We start from the raw sequence: 16,792 nt of genomic DNA on the forward strand, positions 1-16,792 counted from the left end.
TAGATTGCAATGGGGTCTTATAGTTTTATGAAATATGTTTCAAATAGGTTTCAACAGCCATATGAAATAAGACTTAACTTCGTTTTTGAGTAAATGCAGGTTCCTTAACAAGTTCAAAAGTATCTGGTCTATTTCAATTCATTTTCAGTAACCTATAAGTGGTGACTTCATAACTAGTTGCCTGGATTCTTAAACATATTCTTCCATAAGAACCTTTTCACATCGTCATCAACGATACAGTAATACTTATAACATTGGCATTTATAAAAAACCACTAGTCAACTGGCAAATGTGGCACTAAAACACCCTGGTCTGTAAGTGACAGGAATATATAAAGTAACCAACCTTAAAAAGGTAAGCAGGGTAGCGTACATCCAGTGCAGGTGTTTGGTCCTTTCGAATGGTTCCGTCGGCACAGAGGCATTGATTGGAATACCCGGAATCGCCTTCCCACATAAATGGGTAACAATATCAAAAACAGTCTTGTTTTCTTTTTTCTTCTCCCGGCTCCAGATTCCAGCTCTAGTCGTTCCCCCATCATCCAGCCCAGGGCCAAAACAGGACCTTAATGAATGGGGCAAAATAATAGGGCTAGGACCGCTTGACCAGGCTTGAGAAGAGTACCATCTGAAAAAGGCACAAGAATTAATATTACTGAACTAATCAAGCTCCTCCTTTGTCTCTAATGGTAGAATAAATCAAGAATTATGTCAACCATGTGACAAATTAATATCAACTATTGTTGCTAACCGAGATTGTTCCGTCCTTACACTGAGCGCTGTAAATAAATGACAAAGAGCCCAAAATGGCATTCGTCAAATGAACAAAATCTCCAATGAACAAAAGGTTTTTGACGAGTACGAGAGAGATTTGACAGACAAGTAACGGCATTCGAAGAGCTACCTTTGCACTGATTTCATGACATCTTTCAAATACTTCTCTTCCTCCGTTTCAGCTGTGTCTTCTGTACCACAATATTCATAAGGAATTGTTGTTTCTTCGTGCTCTTCTTCTTCTAAAAGAGATTGACAATAAATGACCGAAATCAAATCAAATCCTTAATTATATTTTGAAAAACGATCAATCGCATGAAAACAAGAACAAAATTTGCGTGTTAACTAGAATATCATAAATTTGCCAACGAGATTTTCTTCCCTCCCTATAAAAATTACCAGCCACTTGATTTTTAACTCAGAAAGATGTGTTTGATAGTAAAATATTGCCAAAGAAAGGTTGAACACAACTGTAACAACAAATACAATGACATCTTGGTAGAAATGCATTTCAGAAATTGTTAAAGTAAATCAGGATAAAGCAAAGCATATCAACACTTCGTTCAGTTTACTTCGATTATGACTTGCCACGAAATGTAAAAAATTTGGTGGGAAACGTAAAAATGAAGGCTAACTACCTTTGTTATCATCCGTAGGCGATCTTGCAGTTGATGATGACATCGAAGACTCCGGATAGGTTGAAACACTCAGACCGAATGACGTGCTTGTTGTAATGTTTGAGTTTTCGGTCGGCGATTTGATGGCTGATACACAAGGAACAAGCATGGCATCCCCGTAGGCGATTCCCTCCTTTTTGCTAGCAATTCCTGGAACTCCTTTTCCTTTACCCGGAAGCTCTTCACAGATGATATGAAAGTCAGTCTGATGTGTTGCTAGAAATTTGTAGCACGACAAAATGCAGTTGTCTGCTGTAGCCATAACATGCAGGGGATGTCTATATAATAAAGAAATGTATTAATTAAGGAATGAACATATGAGGTTCTAATGTTCTTATAGTTGAGAAACATTAAGGAGTTTCTTCGATAAATATTTGCACTGAAATAAGCACTAAAAAAATTGTGTTAAGAAGTTGATCCGTTTATATGAACTGCGTACCATTCAGGCCAGTAGATGCGCTGTGACTATAGTTGTGATCTCATGGCAAACCAACAATGATCGTGATATAGACCAAAGAAAAAAAATGAATTTAACACCAAAACCCTAGCTAATAGCCTCTGCTTTCTTAGAAAAGATTCCAGAGTTTGAGGGGAATGTCCGAGGCTGGATGGACCCTTCTCAAAACTCTGAATTGAAAAGAAATTATACACTTGTAAGATTTAAATTCAACCAAAGGAACAATATAAACTCGTGTTAGTAATTCATACCTGTCTTGGTCCGTAACAAATTCTATAGCCGTACTAAAAGAAACTGGTTTAGGCGATTCGAAGGATATCCGACAAAGCATCTTAAAAGGCTCTTTTTCACCAAAATCTTGACAGCAAGGTTGGATGATGTTACCGTCTGGAAATGTGACATCAAGAACACGAAGTTCGCTGCCATCCTCAAGCTCTACTTCTGGGACAATGCATTTGACAGTCACAACCCTGGAAAAGGAGTTGTTAGAAATTGACTTTTGCTTCATTGTTTCCTTACTTTGAATGCAAGGCTCAAATATACCCCTTTGTCACCCCACTAAAAAGGTAATCTTGAAACATGGCTGATCGAAGATTTATGAAGTATAGTACTACCTGCAAGATTTACTTAACTGCATTATTTTCTGAAAGATAAAGAAAAGAAAAATAATGAAGCAACAGATGATGCATCGAGGTTACCTTCTGTATCCTTTTGCTATGAGGTAGAAATCCATTGTTGCTTTTGTGCGCAATGGAGTCGGGAAGAAATGAATAGCAGTGGGGTCAAAACTGATGCTTGGGGCTTCAAGTTCACCATGCAGATGAATCATTCGATAAGGGTGTTCGATGTCTCCGTTCATTATGACTGGGATGCTTGCCTCGTAGATTCCAGGTTCCCCTGTTAAAATAATCATCATCAAACTGTCAAATTTGCAAATTTAGAAACAGTTTTATTCAGAACACCTACCTATATTTAGAATACAACGAGGAAAATTTGGAAGAAAAGATTAGCTCCGTTAATCTGGCTGACATCAAAGCTTCTGCTTTCCCATACCGGAGATCCCAATCTTGAACAGGTTTGGAGAAATAAAATAAATACAATATCCACAAAACAAAATATTAAGAATTGGCCTAAATTCAAATAAAATATATCATAACACGCAGCATTAGGAGGTGTTAAACCTTTTTGATCTACAAAATCTATTGCTGTTATTGACATAACCCAGCTTACTTGGAGCAAAAAGGATCCCAAGTTGCGATGTTTCGCCGCTATACATTGCAGTTTCAGGGAAAGACAATGACCTTCCTTCTCTCGTCAGTTGAAACGGAGAACCAGTTCGGTGTAAAAGCTGGAACGTGCCATCTTCAAAATACGGGCCAGCATTCTCAATATTCAGACACCACACTAAATTTGCACTGGAGTTGTTGACAAACATGATACCCTACGAAAATTTAAGAAGGAGTCATAAGAGCACAGTTATAAGAAAAATTTGCATGATACAGCATTGGTACTGTATTCAGTGAAAAAAAAATAACACTGTTGTACAGCGCTTATTTCAATGTTTACCCGAGGAAAAACGCGAAACATACCGCAGCTCTTCCCGCAGAAGTTTCAATGCCCATTTCAAGGTAGCCAGATGGCAGATGAAAGTTGATTTCAGTGCTTGAAACTTGCAAGGGGGCCCTTAATGCTGTTCCTTGAACACGGCGACTCGGGGTCGGAAACTGGGCGACTCTTTTTGATTCATATCCATCAAAATCCTCTGAGACGTGACCTGGTCTGCAAAGAAAACATCGGTACATGAAATCGACGATAGAAGGCACTTTAAGGTCTCTTGAGCCTTTTTAACAAGTATTAAATGACAGTACTGCATTGATTAACGAAAGTGCTCTTTACATTTTTGCAAAGTAAACCCCATTGAGCTCCATCATTGACCGCATCTGCATTTTCTACAAGCTACCAACGTTGGTTGAAGTCTTGGACTTGTTTTCTCACAGCATATGTACAGTAAAAACATATAGGTAAACCCACACAAAAAGAGCTTGAATTTCATACTTAAAAAACGTCTAACCTAATATTTGAGCAAAAAAATTCTTAATAAAAATTTAAAAAAATCTATGTCAGCTGTTGGGTATCATATATTACCAAATATTCGATCTTCGCCTTTGCTCAAAAAGAAGGTTTTATATATTGAAAGTTTAAGAAGCTATTCTTCATAAAAACTTCGAATATCAATAGTACTGAAAATCTGCATTTTCGACAATTAGCCCACGAGTTTTGACCGCTCAGTTCAAACATAAACTTTGTTGGTAGCTTATATGAATACGGGCTAGCACTAAAGGATAAACTGTTTTTGATAATCGAAATGACGAAACTTACTTTGACATTGCCACAGATGCAGGGTATGGCGAAGGGGGTGGTGTTGGGGCGATGGTCTGGTTTATAACTGCTGGAATTATAAAATCGTACGACGCAACCTGCAAATGGAAAAACGAGAGCGATAAAAGAACGGAAAGAAAAAAGTTGTTATTTGAAGGATTTAATGATAAAGTTACTTCAAAGAGTATAAAAAATAAATTTAAAAAATTGAGTTAGAAAATGCGCTAGTGGATTACAAGCACCTAAACCATGCGATATCAAAAAGAAAAGAACGATATTATTGCTAAGCAAGGTATTTTTTCAAAAAAATTATACAAGATTAATTAGGTGGGGAGAAATCTTTTCAAAACATCATGTTTTGATGGAATATGAAATCGTTTAATTTGCTATTGCCAATACCATGTGGTATCGAAACAGCAAAAACAACTTTCAATTTGCTAATCGAAGGGGAAATTCAATCACTTTTTATTTGATAACGTGGCTGATTACGTCACAATGTGGATAAATAAACTCAAGAGGCAATTTGAGAAGTGAAGATTCCAGCAAGAAATGGGATGGGTTAAGAGACTAACCTCAACGGGGTTGAACTCAAGGAAGCACTGCAGCTCTTGCTGTCCTATGAGACCAACTTCAAAGCAGCCCTCTGCATCTGGGATTTCTTGACCTGCATCACCAAACTCACCGAAGGTCAGCAAGAAATCCCTTTGGCGTGACAAGTCGAAGGCTATTTTTGCTCGGGATCGCGCCTAAAGAAAGTAAATAATAAAAAAGAAAATAAACATTTTTTAGCATATTGAAGAAACATAAAATATGACATCATGAGTTTCAAATATCCTGAGCATTTCTTAAGAAGCTGTTTTGGACAGATGCTAGGTGAATATGAATTAAGCAGTTATTCAATATGAAAGGCGAAAGTTGAATTTAATGATAATGAAACTTAAAACATTTGAATGAAAGATCACTAATAAGTAGGATAGAAAAAATGATAAATTCGTCTCGTTTAGAAGCATCTTTCATTAAAGACAAACATTAACAAGAATGGGGTTCTCGTACCAGATTTTTCAGTTTAAATGGAATGACAGCTTTGGCTCCACAGTAGATGCCTCCGAATTGGAACGATTCCTGGAAGTTGTATGAGAAATAAGAAATAGAATCAATCTGCATAAAAATTTACAGATAAATAACACGTTTCTTTCAAAGTTAAATACATTAAAATACATAGCTACTTCTTTTTACAAATTACATTTTAATGACTTAATAGCGCAGTTTTGGATAGGGTGCCATTTGACACCCGATAACAACTTCAAATGCGCTTTAAAACTCCTAAAAGTTTCTAAAAAACATAAAATTTCAGTTCAAAAACTTGTCAGAAAGAAGCTTTTTTAGCTTTGTCAGTTAACTTTCACAAGAATGTGGCAGACCTCGGGTTACAGACATCCTATAACAGCAAACAAATAAATTGAAAACAAGAGGTTTTTTCTTTATTGAAAAACTTTCGAACGATTCACCTCTAGAAAGTAATAGCATACCATGAGATAAAATACTACAGAAAGCGTTCACCGCATAAGTTAAAAATGATAGAAATATAGTTTGTATACTAACCAAGTCAATATCAACACAAGGCGGCTCGACGTGGCCACCTAAGCGAAGGAATATCGGTTTCCAGCCCCTAACTGCAACTTCAATTTGTGTGTCAAATTTTTGAACTGACAAAGGCTTATAGCTAACCTGTCAATAAAGCAACATTCAAAATATAAGATCAGATATGAAACAATAATGATCTTAAAGATTCTAGCCAGGTTTTGAGTGAACCTTAAAAACAACGACTATCTCTATTTAGCACAGGGAATTTGGCTGTCAAAGAGTGTGGAAAAGCACAGTAAAAACATGAGAAATGAAAGTACCATGCCACAACTTTGCCTAATCTTTTATTTATCTGAGCAATGTTATCAAAGCATGAAAAAATTGGCACGAGGAAGAATAAATACTTATCTAGACTCGGATTCTATCTTAAAGGATACCAAATGTTGTTTAAGTATACCAAATGATAAATTTACTTTGATGATCTCTTACCAGCAGCTCTGCTGTTCCTCCAACTGGAACCACACCCGTCCTGGGTGTAATTGTCATTCCGTGGATTGGTGACGGATCAACCACCTACAGCATGTCAAGTCATTGTCATCATTTAGATAGAAAAATAAGGAGAGAATGGACTAGCTTAAATCTAAAGTTTTGTTCGAGCATGGTTTGAAAAAATATTTTCGAATTATAAGGTCAGCTGAGAGACAAGTTAAACGATTTAACCTTGTCGTTCATACGGATAAATTTAGGGTCCTTTTGCGATAAAAAATACATAATTTCAAGACCTTTTGATTTTGTAAAAGGCTAATAGCATTCAATGATGCAATTTTTTGGCAATCTTCCCCAAATACCACAACCTAACTACAAATATAGCATTTTAAAGAAGAAGCTGTTATGAAAAATCCTGTTTCTTCACAAAATTATAATTTGTTATCAAGACGATGAAATATTTGGAATCATTAGTGTCGGAGGAACACCCCTTTGATATCCACAGCCGCCATCTTGAGATTTGCAAGAATCGGAGAAATGATGAGATCCAAATGTTGGGTAAAATGGGACAGAAGTGCCACTGGAAATAATTGTGGTTTCTTTCCAAACATAGTGATCAGAATAAAAAATATAAGGGATTTAAATGAGACTTAAGGCAACGTAATTTTTTAAAAAAATTATTTGAGTTCCAATGACATATTTTCAGGGAATTTGATATATTTTCTGATTTGTCTCATTTTTCCTCACATTATCTAAACGGTTTCTTAATTTATCTTAGGGATCGGTTTCTTATAGATGGTTTCTTACATAAATGAATGTATCAGTTTGTAGTTAATAAAATTTAGTATCAAAATCATTATGAGTACCTTAAAATATGCATGATTTTGGCTTGTGTTTTTCAAGAATGCAGAACGCGTGGTGACAAGATTGAGTGGAACAGCACCAAACATGACACGGTGTTCCACAAACGAGCAAGACGTCTGGGGAATCTAGAGAAAAATGCAAAAACAACAAGTCAGTTTGATTTTCATGGTATACATGCTTTTTCTTGCAATCTTTAAGATAAGAACAATAAAAATATTCTCGTACTTCAATTCAAACGACATTATTTACAATATTTCAGAAAGTATTGGAAAATGCTGGAAATTCTTACGCCGCAAAATGTAATATCAAAATCGGATAAACAAATCAGATGAAGAAAAAGGAATGAAGATTTGTTTGTCTTTTTGTCATCTCGAATATTTCAAAGTCATAGTAAGACCCCAACTTCAGGCCTAACGGACAACGTCAGCCAAATAGACACGAATTACATACTTATCATCTAAAGCATGACAAAAACAAAGGGACCGTGCTTCAAATCACCGGGTTGGGGGAGAGGCAACAATATTTTCCACAAGATAGAAATTATTCAGTGAACTTATCGAGTTAATCGGGTGAAATAACAGGAGACATGACCTCAGGCATCTATAACCCCCTTCTTTGATCCCAAAATAAATAGGAAAGAATGCAATTTTAACTCACTTCAGCCTCCGTATGCAATTCCAATTGGTTTCCCCCTTCAACATTCAAATGGAACAAACCAGTCAATGGTGCAAAGTATGACGGGTAGAATACAACCTCGCATTCAAGACTTGAATTCGGATTTACAGTTCCTGGTAAAGGAAGAGAAATTGATCATTGGAAATTATCATATATTTGATTATGATGAGGACTATTGTTAATCAATTTATAAGAAATATACGATACACACCAAAAAAACTGAAGAAAGAATGTAAAGAAGGAAAGATAGCGGTCTGAATGAATTAATTTTGACTATGAAGGGAAGATATAGGAAAATAAATACACGGGACAATCGCGTCTCATCCTCCTGATCAGGTTTCTCTCTCTCAATATATTCAAAATTTACACTTTCCCAAAACATTTCTTTGCGTGGCTTCTTTATCAATAATTTTTGGACTGAACGATGCAAAAGATCTGAAACGCTTCATGTTTGTCATCAAGGATGAGCGGAAGACGTTCATTTGCTTTGGCAAAGAAGTTATTAATTTTAAATGATATTCCGGGAAAGTATAACTGAACTTATGTGGAGAATTTGAATAAACATGCTAGCAATGGCAATTTATGTTGGTGGAGATCTGCTTCAGCAAATGTAGAAATCATTTAGAGAAATAGCACGACATGAATATCTTGTGGTGTGATTAGAAGCTCATCTTAGAACATAAAACCCTCCCTCGTCCTTGAAATAAAAAAGAAACTAAGCTTGGTAACATTTTAAAAGTACTATTACTCCAGAGGCCTGGGTAGTGAATAGCATGATGGGAAGTAGTGAATAGCATGATGGGAACTCTAACCTCTCGCAGGCCTAACTGAAAAGGCCGTTCCGTCTTTTCCAACAACAGGGGCCCAAGAGAACTCGGCTGTCATGTTGCGGTTGTTGTGCAAAGTCAAAGTTTTCCTCATGCCTACAAATCAATAATGCAAATCTCAAATGAAAAAATCCCTAAGTCAGGCAAAGATGAAATAGAAGCAGCCGTTTGAACAGAAAAATGGATACGACATCTATCTTCCAAGATTAAACACTTTGTGCTGCTTGTCAAACATTTTTCTATAAGAATAAAATTTAAAGAAACATTGACGTTCAGAATAGGTCAAAGCTCAAAGAAATGTAAGAACAACTGCAAAGTATAGACAAGGTCCTAAAGTAAAAAAAACTACGAAAAAGAAAGAGATTTTAGTGATTAAGGCTAAAAGTTCGTTGGCCAACAGAACATTGTTGTAAATGTTGTCACAGAAAATCATTTAAAAATCTACATTAATATTAGTTTTAGAAATTAAAGCTAGAAAATAGTAAAGAATTTGCTAAAAAATGAATGAGATCAGATTCTGGTAAAGACTGCAACACTCAGCTTGGGTATAAATTATCTGGCTCATAGAAAAGTGTAAGCAGACAAATAAAACTTAATTTGCCATGGAAATTTCAAGCCCAGGAATGGTATGCGACTCAAAATGGGAGTTTTTCTATTAACTCTGTTTCTTACTTGCTGTTCATAGCTAATGTAAATAAACGGTATTTTTTGTAGGTTTAAGCAACCACCCTGCTAATTTTTATTACAACAAATGCTTAAATCTGATTGTTAACCAACGTAATTCGTCGGTTTTGCATCCATTTACTTTAACATATTTCCCTGGTGCAAGAATCAAAGACTATGAAAGACGCGAACAGTACTAAAATGTTTACCTGCTTCAGGAGGAAGCCCAGGTGAGGGAGAAACAGTTATCTCTTGTGTGGATAACGATAATGCAACAGTTACTACCTCCGCCAGCACAATGACATGGGCTTTATGCTGTCCATTTATGGTATATGAGACGCTCCTAGTTTGATTAATAGAAAATGCATCAAGATTGTGTCCTTGATTTGCTGAATTGGAACTGAGAGACTTATTCCCGTTAAAAAATATACCTATTTTCATAGCATGATTATTGAAACTCAGTAGATAATGTAATTTCAATGAAATAAAATGAGGTTCAAATAATTTGAATAACCAGAAATACTCCTGTACAAGAACTAAGGAATGTTCCATGACAACATAAATCATATTGGCATAGAATAGTTAGTAGCAAGTAATTCTAATAAAAAATTAGTAAATTTTGAAGATTCAATTGAAACACGAAAAGTTACTTGGCTAGAAGATACTGTAGCCTTAGAAATGTCTTGTTAAATTTCTTATAGGTGTTTTCCATTTTTTCTTTTGTATCTTATAGAGTTATTTGAGATTATAAAAGATTATTTGAGATTACTTATATCGCATAAACTAGATTATAAAAAGGGTTTAAAGAGTATGTATATAATATGAACAGGTTTACCTTAGGTTTTTTAATGCCGTTATTTTTGTAAGTTTTTATTGTGAGAGCTCCTTGAAAAAAGCATTGCTAAAGGGCTACCGTCCTTAAACATGTGAAATTAAATGAATGAAAGAACAAATAATTCAAAACAACATCTTGAATTTTGACAAACCTCTCAAATTTTCCAAGGTTGTTCGATTCAAATACAAATTCCAGCGCAGCAACACAGCCAGGCGGTACCACTTGAGAAAGAGGCGATGTTTGGCGAAGTTCGCGACAATCGATCTACAAAAAGGAAGGGGTATTCTAGCTGGATTGGTATCATATTTATGGCTCCTTATAAAAAAATATAGCATTATGTTATGTTATGGGCTACTGGTTGCAACTGGGTTTAACTTTAGAAATCCTTTTAGTCAATACCTGACGCTCTGAAAAGCGGTGGTGTAAACTTCGGATCTATCGTTCGGTTGTGAAAATGATATATATATTATCACTTTTTGAGAATTTTTTAACAAGCCAATGGTATTCTGTTAATTATATATCTGTTAATAATTATATAGCAAAAGCTGTTAGTTATATATCGCTCACAGAGTGTAAATAAAAAACAAAGAAACTAAATAGTCACCTCGGCCTTGATGTGAATATGAGAGCTGAGGCTGTTTGCTATTTTCATTTTCTTTGATGCTAAAGACTTCGCACAGATCTCACCAAAGTCGATCACTTTTGGTTCTGCAAGGATCATAAAAATAGAACAAAGTGAGCTACATATTGCCGCAATGACATTATAACTGGGCTGAGGCCCCGTTTGCAACATACTATTTTCAAATGAAACATGAAACTAGAAAAAATAATGTAACAAGGCAGATTTCAATCCGTGTCTAGTTGGTGTCGGTTTAAGACGCTTACGCGATACCGTTGGAACTTCATGGTGAGCAACTTTGTTTTGTGCCGCATCTGTTACCATCTAAATGTCAACGAATGTCAATAAAGGTATGACAACGTACTAATACAATATGACATCATACAGTATTTATTCAAAGACGGACCGATAAAATGATTTAGTGGAGTCGATAAAATGAAAAATAACAGAAAAGGCGACACTAGCCATCTAAATGCAACTGAATGATGTAAAATTTAGTACCTAGAACTATTTGGTACAGTTCCTTTGGCGAAAGTGCCTTGGAGCAATCACTCTTTTCTGCTGCTGTTGTTGGGAGAGCCTTCAATCCATCAGCAACCTAAAGCGGTAAAGACTTATTAGTGAATTTGATAAAATTGAATGCTAGCAATTTCTGTTTCGCTTTACTTGCAACATCATCTTGCAAACTGACAAATCCTTGACAAAAATGAAAATCATTTATTACAAGTGCCAATAAAATAATGCAAAGAAATTTTTATCTAAATCCATTAAGTTTAAGATTTTATAGAACATAAGTGGAATATTTTGCTATTCATGCATTCTAAGAATTGAAGCAAAAAGCATCAGAAACAAAAACCTTTTTCGTGGCTGCTGCCCGCTGCAAACTTTGAAGGCTTTTTGAAGTCAAGAGTTGCTTCTCTGGTTTCGAGACATTAATTTTATTACCTGAAACGAAAAGATCCTTTTTAGAAACAGAGTAAAATACCTATTTGCAGCTCACGGAAGTACCTCTATTTTGCTTAGATGTGCCCCCCCCCCCCATTAATGAAATGCTTCCTATGATCACGTATTAGTATAAACCTGTTTAAATTTGCTTTTTGGCAAATACTTGAAGATCATAATCAAGAAATATCCTTCTATCTTTTGCTGGTAAAATGAAAAGTTGCCTTCTTCTGCTTAAACACTCGTACGTGTGCAAGTTCAAAGTGATAAAGGTGGCAGATTGTTGAGCCTCTTCGTGTGAGATGAGTTTGAACACTTCGAACATAAGACACCAAAACACCCCTGCATTCACATCAAAGGGCTAGCTTTTTTGACTACAAATTAGGAAGCTCTTTTGAGACTTGCCAGACATTGGGAACGGGGGCTGCTCTCGAGACTAAGCAATTACCAGCGAGATATTTAAGGTGTACCATGTGATAAAAAAGATCTGATATTTTTTGCTACTGTCTAAGTGACATTCTTTGAGCTTGTAAATACAAGAGAATGACCATTTAGCTAAATCAAACTTGCCTTCTTTTCTTCCTTTAGGTTTAGCGTCTTCAATCTTAATTTTTGTTGGTTGCAGACCGGAATGTGATTTCATCCCAATATCCACTGGGTTGTCGAGATTCTTCAGTTCCCTAAAAGCAAAGGTAGCCTCTTCAACAAAATGCCACTTAAAAAAATTACTAATTTCTAGAGGAAAATGCTTTATCTATATGCTGTTTTTGTCATAAATAATTCTTACTGAATGTAAAAATAATTTGCCGAAAGTTCAAGAGAAAAATGTAGGTTACCCGAAATAAAAAACATTTGAATCACAAAAAACTATTATCATGTATTTAACAGCTGAAAATAACTGATATGTTTCAAAAATATTATGCAAAGAAACAATTTGTCTTTAGCCCTTGAACAGAAAGAGCATGAAAGCATTAGACAGTAGCTAAGATTCTTTTTAAAAGGAGCCAAAAACCAAATGCCAAAATGGCGTAGCTTTCTTACGATTATAAAATATCTATTCTTCTGATCGGTTTATACAATTTAAGAGTAATGAAATATTTGTTTTTCAAGGAAAGTGGTGGAATCGTACGAACATAAACTACTTAGAAAAAACAAGAAGAGCTTACAAGGCTTTGTCTCGCTCAATTTTCTGTTTCCTTAACTTCTGAATGTAATCAACGTATTTCTGCCGATGCATGCGACGTTCTTCATCCTCTTCAAAACTATACTCGTAGTCCGGGTCTACGTAGGTGTATCGTTCGGTTTTAGTAAACTGGGTCCTGGAAAACAAGTAGATACATCAATAAACAACACTATAATAAATAACTAGCAGAGAGAATTGCAGCAATCGTCAATAAAATTGATACGCTTTCCAGATAGATTTTGCTTTCTTTTCATGGAATATGGAAGCATGGAAGAAATATAGAGAAATAATTTTCTTTGATAAAATCGATTTAAATGCAAATATCGTGGCAGAATATTAGAGACTAAATAGTACTCATTTTCATTTCGAGTTTGCCTTTTGACCAATTATAAGATATAAGAGCCTTAAGATGCTAAACTACGGTTCATCGAGTACCTATTTTATTGTTATCTTGTTCATTTATATATATTCTATTTATTGAAAAAAATAAACTTTTAATATAGTGATCAAAATCCGATAATGTATTTTCCAAACTGAATTCTTAATGCGAGGCCAGTCCTCTTAAAGTTGAGGTTGCGAACAGATTACTGTTACTTTGGCTTTGTTCAAGAAGATTGAACTGTAACCAAACAAGAGTTGCTTGATGGTGAAAGAGCCTGTACTAATAGGACCATAATAAAACCTTTCATATAATAACTGACTTTGTACTTTCAAGGGTGTTCTTCTAGGTTAATGGGTCAAATGACAGAAATCTAAAAATAATATTTATGACATCACACTTGAGACTTCTATATAGCTACAATCAAGGATACTCACAAAACTTTTTCCTTTTTGTTACTAGGTCTTATGCTGGCGGCTAAGTCATCAGGCCTTGCCATGGTTACAGGGAAGTCTCGGGGAGTCTTCTTGCAGTCTTTCCCGCTAGATACACCCGAGGCCTTTGACCTCATCATGCCTGCATTTGTATCATCAGAACAAAAGACTTTCAAAGAGGTACCCAGGCCTGAAAGCACTAAGTTCGTGCTACTGTCGTTCTCATCTTGTGGAAACAATCGTCCTTGAGCACTCAGTGACTTTGCAGTTTTCTTGCCAACAACGGGCAGGCTCACACCACGAACTTGCAGTGGGTATTTGAAAATTGCTTTTTGCTTAAACTTCGGTAAACTACTGAAATCTCCACCAATCTCTACGCTATAGCCGAGCACAACAATGTTCATCTTAGGTTTAAAATTTCCTATTTGATTAGGCCGAAAAGAGATAAGCAGCTCCATGAACCCGTTGGGATCAAGGCAATCTGCTTGTGGAAATGGGACAAAGTGAGCAGATTTCGGCACTGCGAAGGCAACCGGAAGATCTGGAGAATCATTGCGAATAGTGACTTTGCAATCCAGGCTGCTGCCGACTGGGCAGTTGTCGAATTCAATGGTAGGACTGGGCAATATTGATAAGGAGACAGGCAAGGCAGTGCCAGTCAAAGCAACTTCGACTCTCGATTCTAGAAGTGAAGAAAGGAATGATGACATTTGCGGCAAATGAAAATTTATGAAAAGTTAGAACATAGACTGCTTCTATGACTAACACGTTTTCAAAAGCTTGTTTAAAATTCCTCTAAGATTGAAGAAGAAGAAATGAAGTCAAGAAATGAAGAAGAAGTGAAATTAATTGTTAAAGCTCTGAAATAATCATGAGGGTCTCATTCATACCGAGACAGAGAATTTCAAAACGCCAGCTGAATCAAGTGTAAGGTCTCAACAGCGAGATACTCTAACAGAAGAGTCTGGTGACTAGTGTGACGTCGTACTTACCGTTTGCTTCTGTTGGGGTGGTTTTGCCACCCAGCTTGATGATATTTCCAACAATATCGATATGCACAAACACCGCATAATCTCGGCGTGGTTCCGACTTGTCTGTTGTGAACCATCCTTGATCTGACTTTGAGAAGCGTGGACTAAACTTAAAATGTAATAACCGCTTATCGTACGGCGCCAGGGTGCCTTGAGTCGGACTGGCCGTGACAAGCGAAGTAAGATCGTTCTCCTCATATTTGAGTTTGGTCTTGCTGGTGTCCAAGAAAGCAGCACTTTTTGTGACACTTAGATCCACGCCCTGAAATGTAGTTAAAAGTTTGTTTTATGCTTTCAACGTGTTAAGGGGCCTATCTGCAAAACAATTTATTCTGTAAATTCATTGAAGAAAAAGCTCTATAGATTATTTCAAATGTGCAAAGCTCTTAAAACAAAGAACTGGCCCGATCACTGGAGTTGCAGATATATAAACGGTATTAATTTGAAAATACAAGTTTGATATTTGTAAACAGATAGAAATAAACAGGTTGACACAGAGAAAGGTACTGTAAGTTCATTTTTGGAGTAAAGTGTTAATCTTTGCCAATTCCTTTTTGGAGTAAGTGTTAATTTTTGGAGTAAGCCAATTCCTGCAAACATTTTGCAAATTCACAGCGTCTAATGTAAATGTCTCTTATTTAATACATTTGCTATGTTAATTCATTATTGTTACATTTTTATAATAACCTTTTATCAATGATCCAAGTTAAAAGTCCGTACTCTTCTTCGGTCATGTATGTCACAGCGTCATTTACGTAACTAGATTAAAAACATGTTTGAACTGAATAGAAAAAATTCTTTATTGTTAAAAAATAATGAATTCCTCACCAGTTCTTGTCCTTCTCCATCTTCTTCCAATATGACAACAAAACTGACAGGATCCGGGCTTTGATTGAAAAGGACACATGATCTTAAAACATCAGTTCCATAATAGGTGTGTCCAAAGTCAACGTGATCCACTTTCTCCTCGTTTTCCATTGAAAGGAGAAGTAACGATCGCTTGGCAATGTCAGCTATGACACGAACTTCGCACGGTGCTTGTCCTTCCATCATCACACTAACACAAATAAAGAACACATAAAAATGTGTATAAGGAACACACAATGGACCGATACTAAAAGGGCTTTAGCCAGCTTTCGATAAAAGAATGACCAATCAGTGAGCGTGATTCCAATCACACGCTTATCGATTGGCTAATATTGATTGAAAGATGGCTTAAGCCAATTTTATAATCTACAAAGAAGGCACAAGCACGAGGTGACAAAATCTGTCAATTCCCTTTAAGCTAGACACTGCTGTACAGAGGTGGGGGTTGTGCTTTTATGTCGTGGGATAGTGAATTCTTAGAATCGCTTGAATATAAATAGGCGGGGTATATTATTGAAACCCATATTTCATAAAGAATCGCAACCCCCGCCCCCTTCACCCGCAATCATCTTCAGCAACTTGTTCTACAGATTAAAATTCATATTTAAATGGCACAGAAATTATTATCTTTTCACAAATAAGACTTATGAGCAAATAAACGTTTCCTAAATAAGAATTTTGTTACTTCTTCTCTAACAAACTAATTATTTTTCAAGTCAGATTAAAACTAATTTAAGAATTTCACAAAGTTTTAAAAAACAAAATGATACCTTATGGCTTCATCCAAGAGTCCTGGTTTCTTACTGATAAATTCAAACTGTTAAAAAGAGGAACAGGATTAATGATTTGAAAAAGCATTAAATACATCTTACAAAGAAATACAAGATACATAGAAATAGAAACTAGGAAATACAAAAATACGAAGAGGTTAAAAACAGAGGCAACAAGAGGCGAGATGGCCTGGTATTATCTGTTTGGTTTCTAATGACCTGGCATAATGGATTCCATTCTTATTCAGGCCTTTTCGTTTGACGCGAGCGATCACTCGCGATTGCGCCAGCACTTGCGCAAAACCAACGACGGGAGCCTTTGATTGCTCGCCCAAAACGGTAAATTT

General features: G+C 35.9%; 1 protein-coding gene across 2 annotated transcripts in view; it reads right to left on the minus strand.

Moving 5' to 3' along the window:
* LOC135685310 (cilia and flagella-associated protein 47) overlaps nt 1–16,792 on the minus strand; it is a 36,098-nt gene that overhangs the window by 17,174 nt on the left and 2,132 nt on the right. Inside the window, exons 4-29 of one of the 2 annotated variants that reach the window (XM_065201212.2) lie at nt 16,446–16,492; nt 15,637–15,865; nt 14,770–15,070; nt 13,781–14,459; nt 12,948–13,100; nt 12,352–12,461; nt 11,696–11,784; nt 11,341–11,437; nt 10,825–10,928; nt 10,372–10,484; nt 9,595–9,728; nt 8,708–8,818; nt 7,878–8,008; nt 7,223–7,345; nt 6,360–6,443; nt 5,889–6,014; nt 5,340–5,408; nt 4,859–5,032; nt 4,287–4,384; nt 3,497–3,686; nt 3,138–3,348; nt 2,606–2,804; nt 2,159–2,377; nt 1,412–1,728; nt 904–1,012; nt 346–627 (exon numbers count right to left, since the gene is read on the minus strand). In XM_065201212.2, coding sequence (XP_065057284.2) covers nt 346–627; nt 904–1,012; nt 1,412–1,728; nt 2,159–2,377; nt 2,606–2,804; nt 3,138–3,348; nt 3,497–3,686; nt 4,287–4,384; nt 4,859–5,032; nt 5,340–5,408; nt 5,889–6,014; nt 6,360–6,443; nt 7,223–7,345; nt 7,878–8,008; nt 8,708–8,818; nt 9,595–9,728; nt 10,372–10,484; nt 10,825–10,928; nt 11,341–11,437; nt 11,696–11,784; nt 12,352–12,461; nt 12,948–13,100; nt 13,781–14,459; nt 14,770–15,070; nt 15,637–15,865; nt 16,446–16,492 — 4,499 coding nt within the window. Of the gene's footprint in view, nt 1–345; nt 628–903; nt 1,016–1,411; nt 1,729–2,158; nt 2,378–2,605; nt 2,805–3,137; nt 3,349–3,496; nt 3,687–4,286; nt 4,385–4,858; nt 5,033–5,339; nt 5,409–5,888; nt 6,015–6,359; nt 6,444–7,222; nt 7,346–7,877; nt 8,009–8,707; nt 8,819–9,594; nt 9,729–10,371; nt 10,485–10,824; nt 10,929–11,340; nt 11,438–11,695; nt 11,785–12,351; nt 12,462–12,947; nt 13,101–13,780; nt 14,460–14,769; nt 15,071–15,636; nt 15,866–16,445; nt 16,493–16,792 lie in introns of both variants that reach the window. The other variant, XM_065201211.2, reaches the window with a different exon arrangement.

Source organism: Rhopilema esculentum, chromosome 15, assembly GCF_057945365.1.
Source record: "Rhopilema esculentum isolate cy_ngs chromosome 15, ASM5794536v1, whole genome shotgun sequence".
Classification (NCBI taxonomy): Eukaryota; Metazoa; Cnidaria; class Scyphozoa; order Rhizostomeae; family Rhizostomatidae; genus Rhopilema; species Rhopilema esculentum.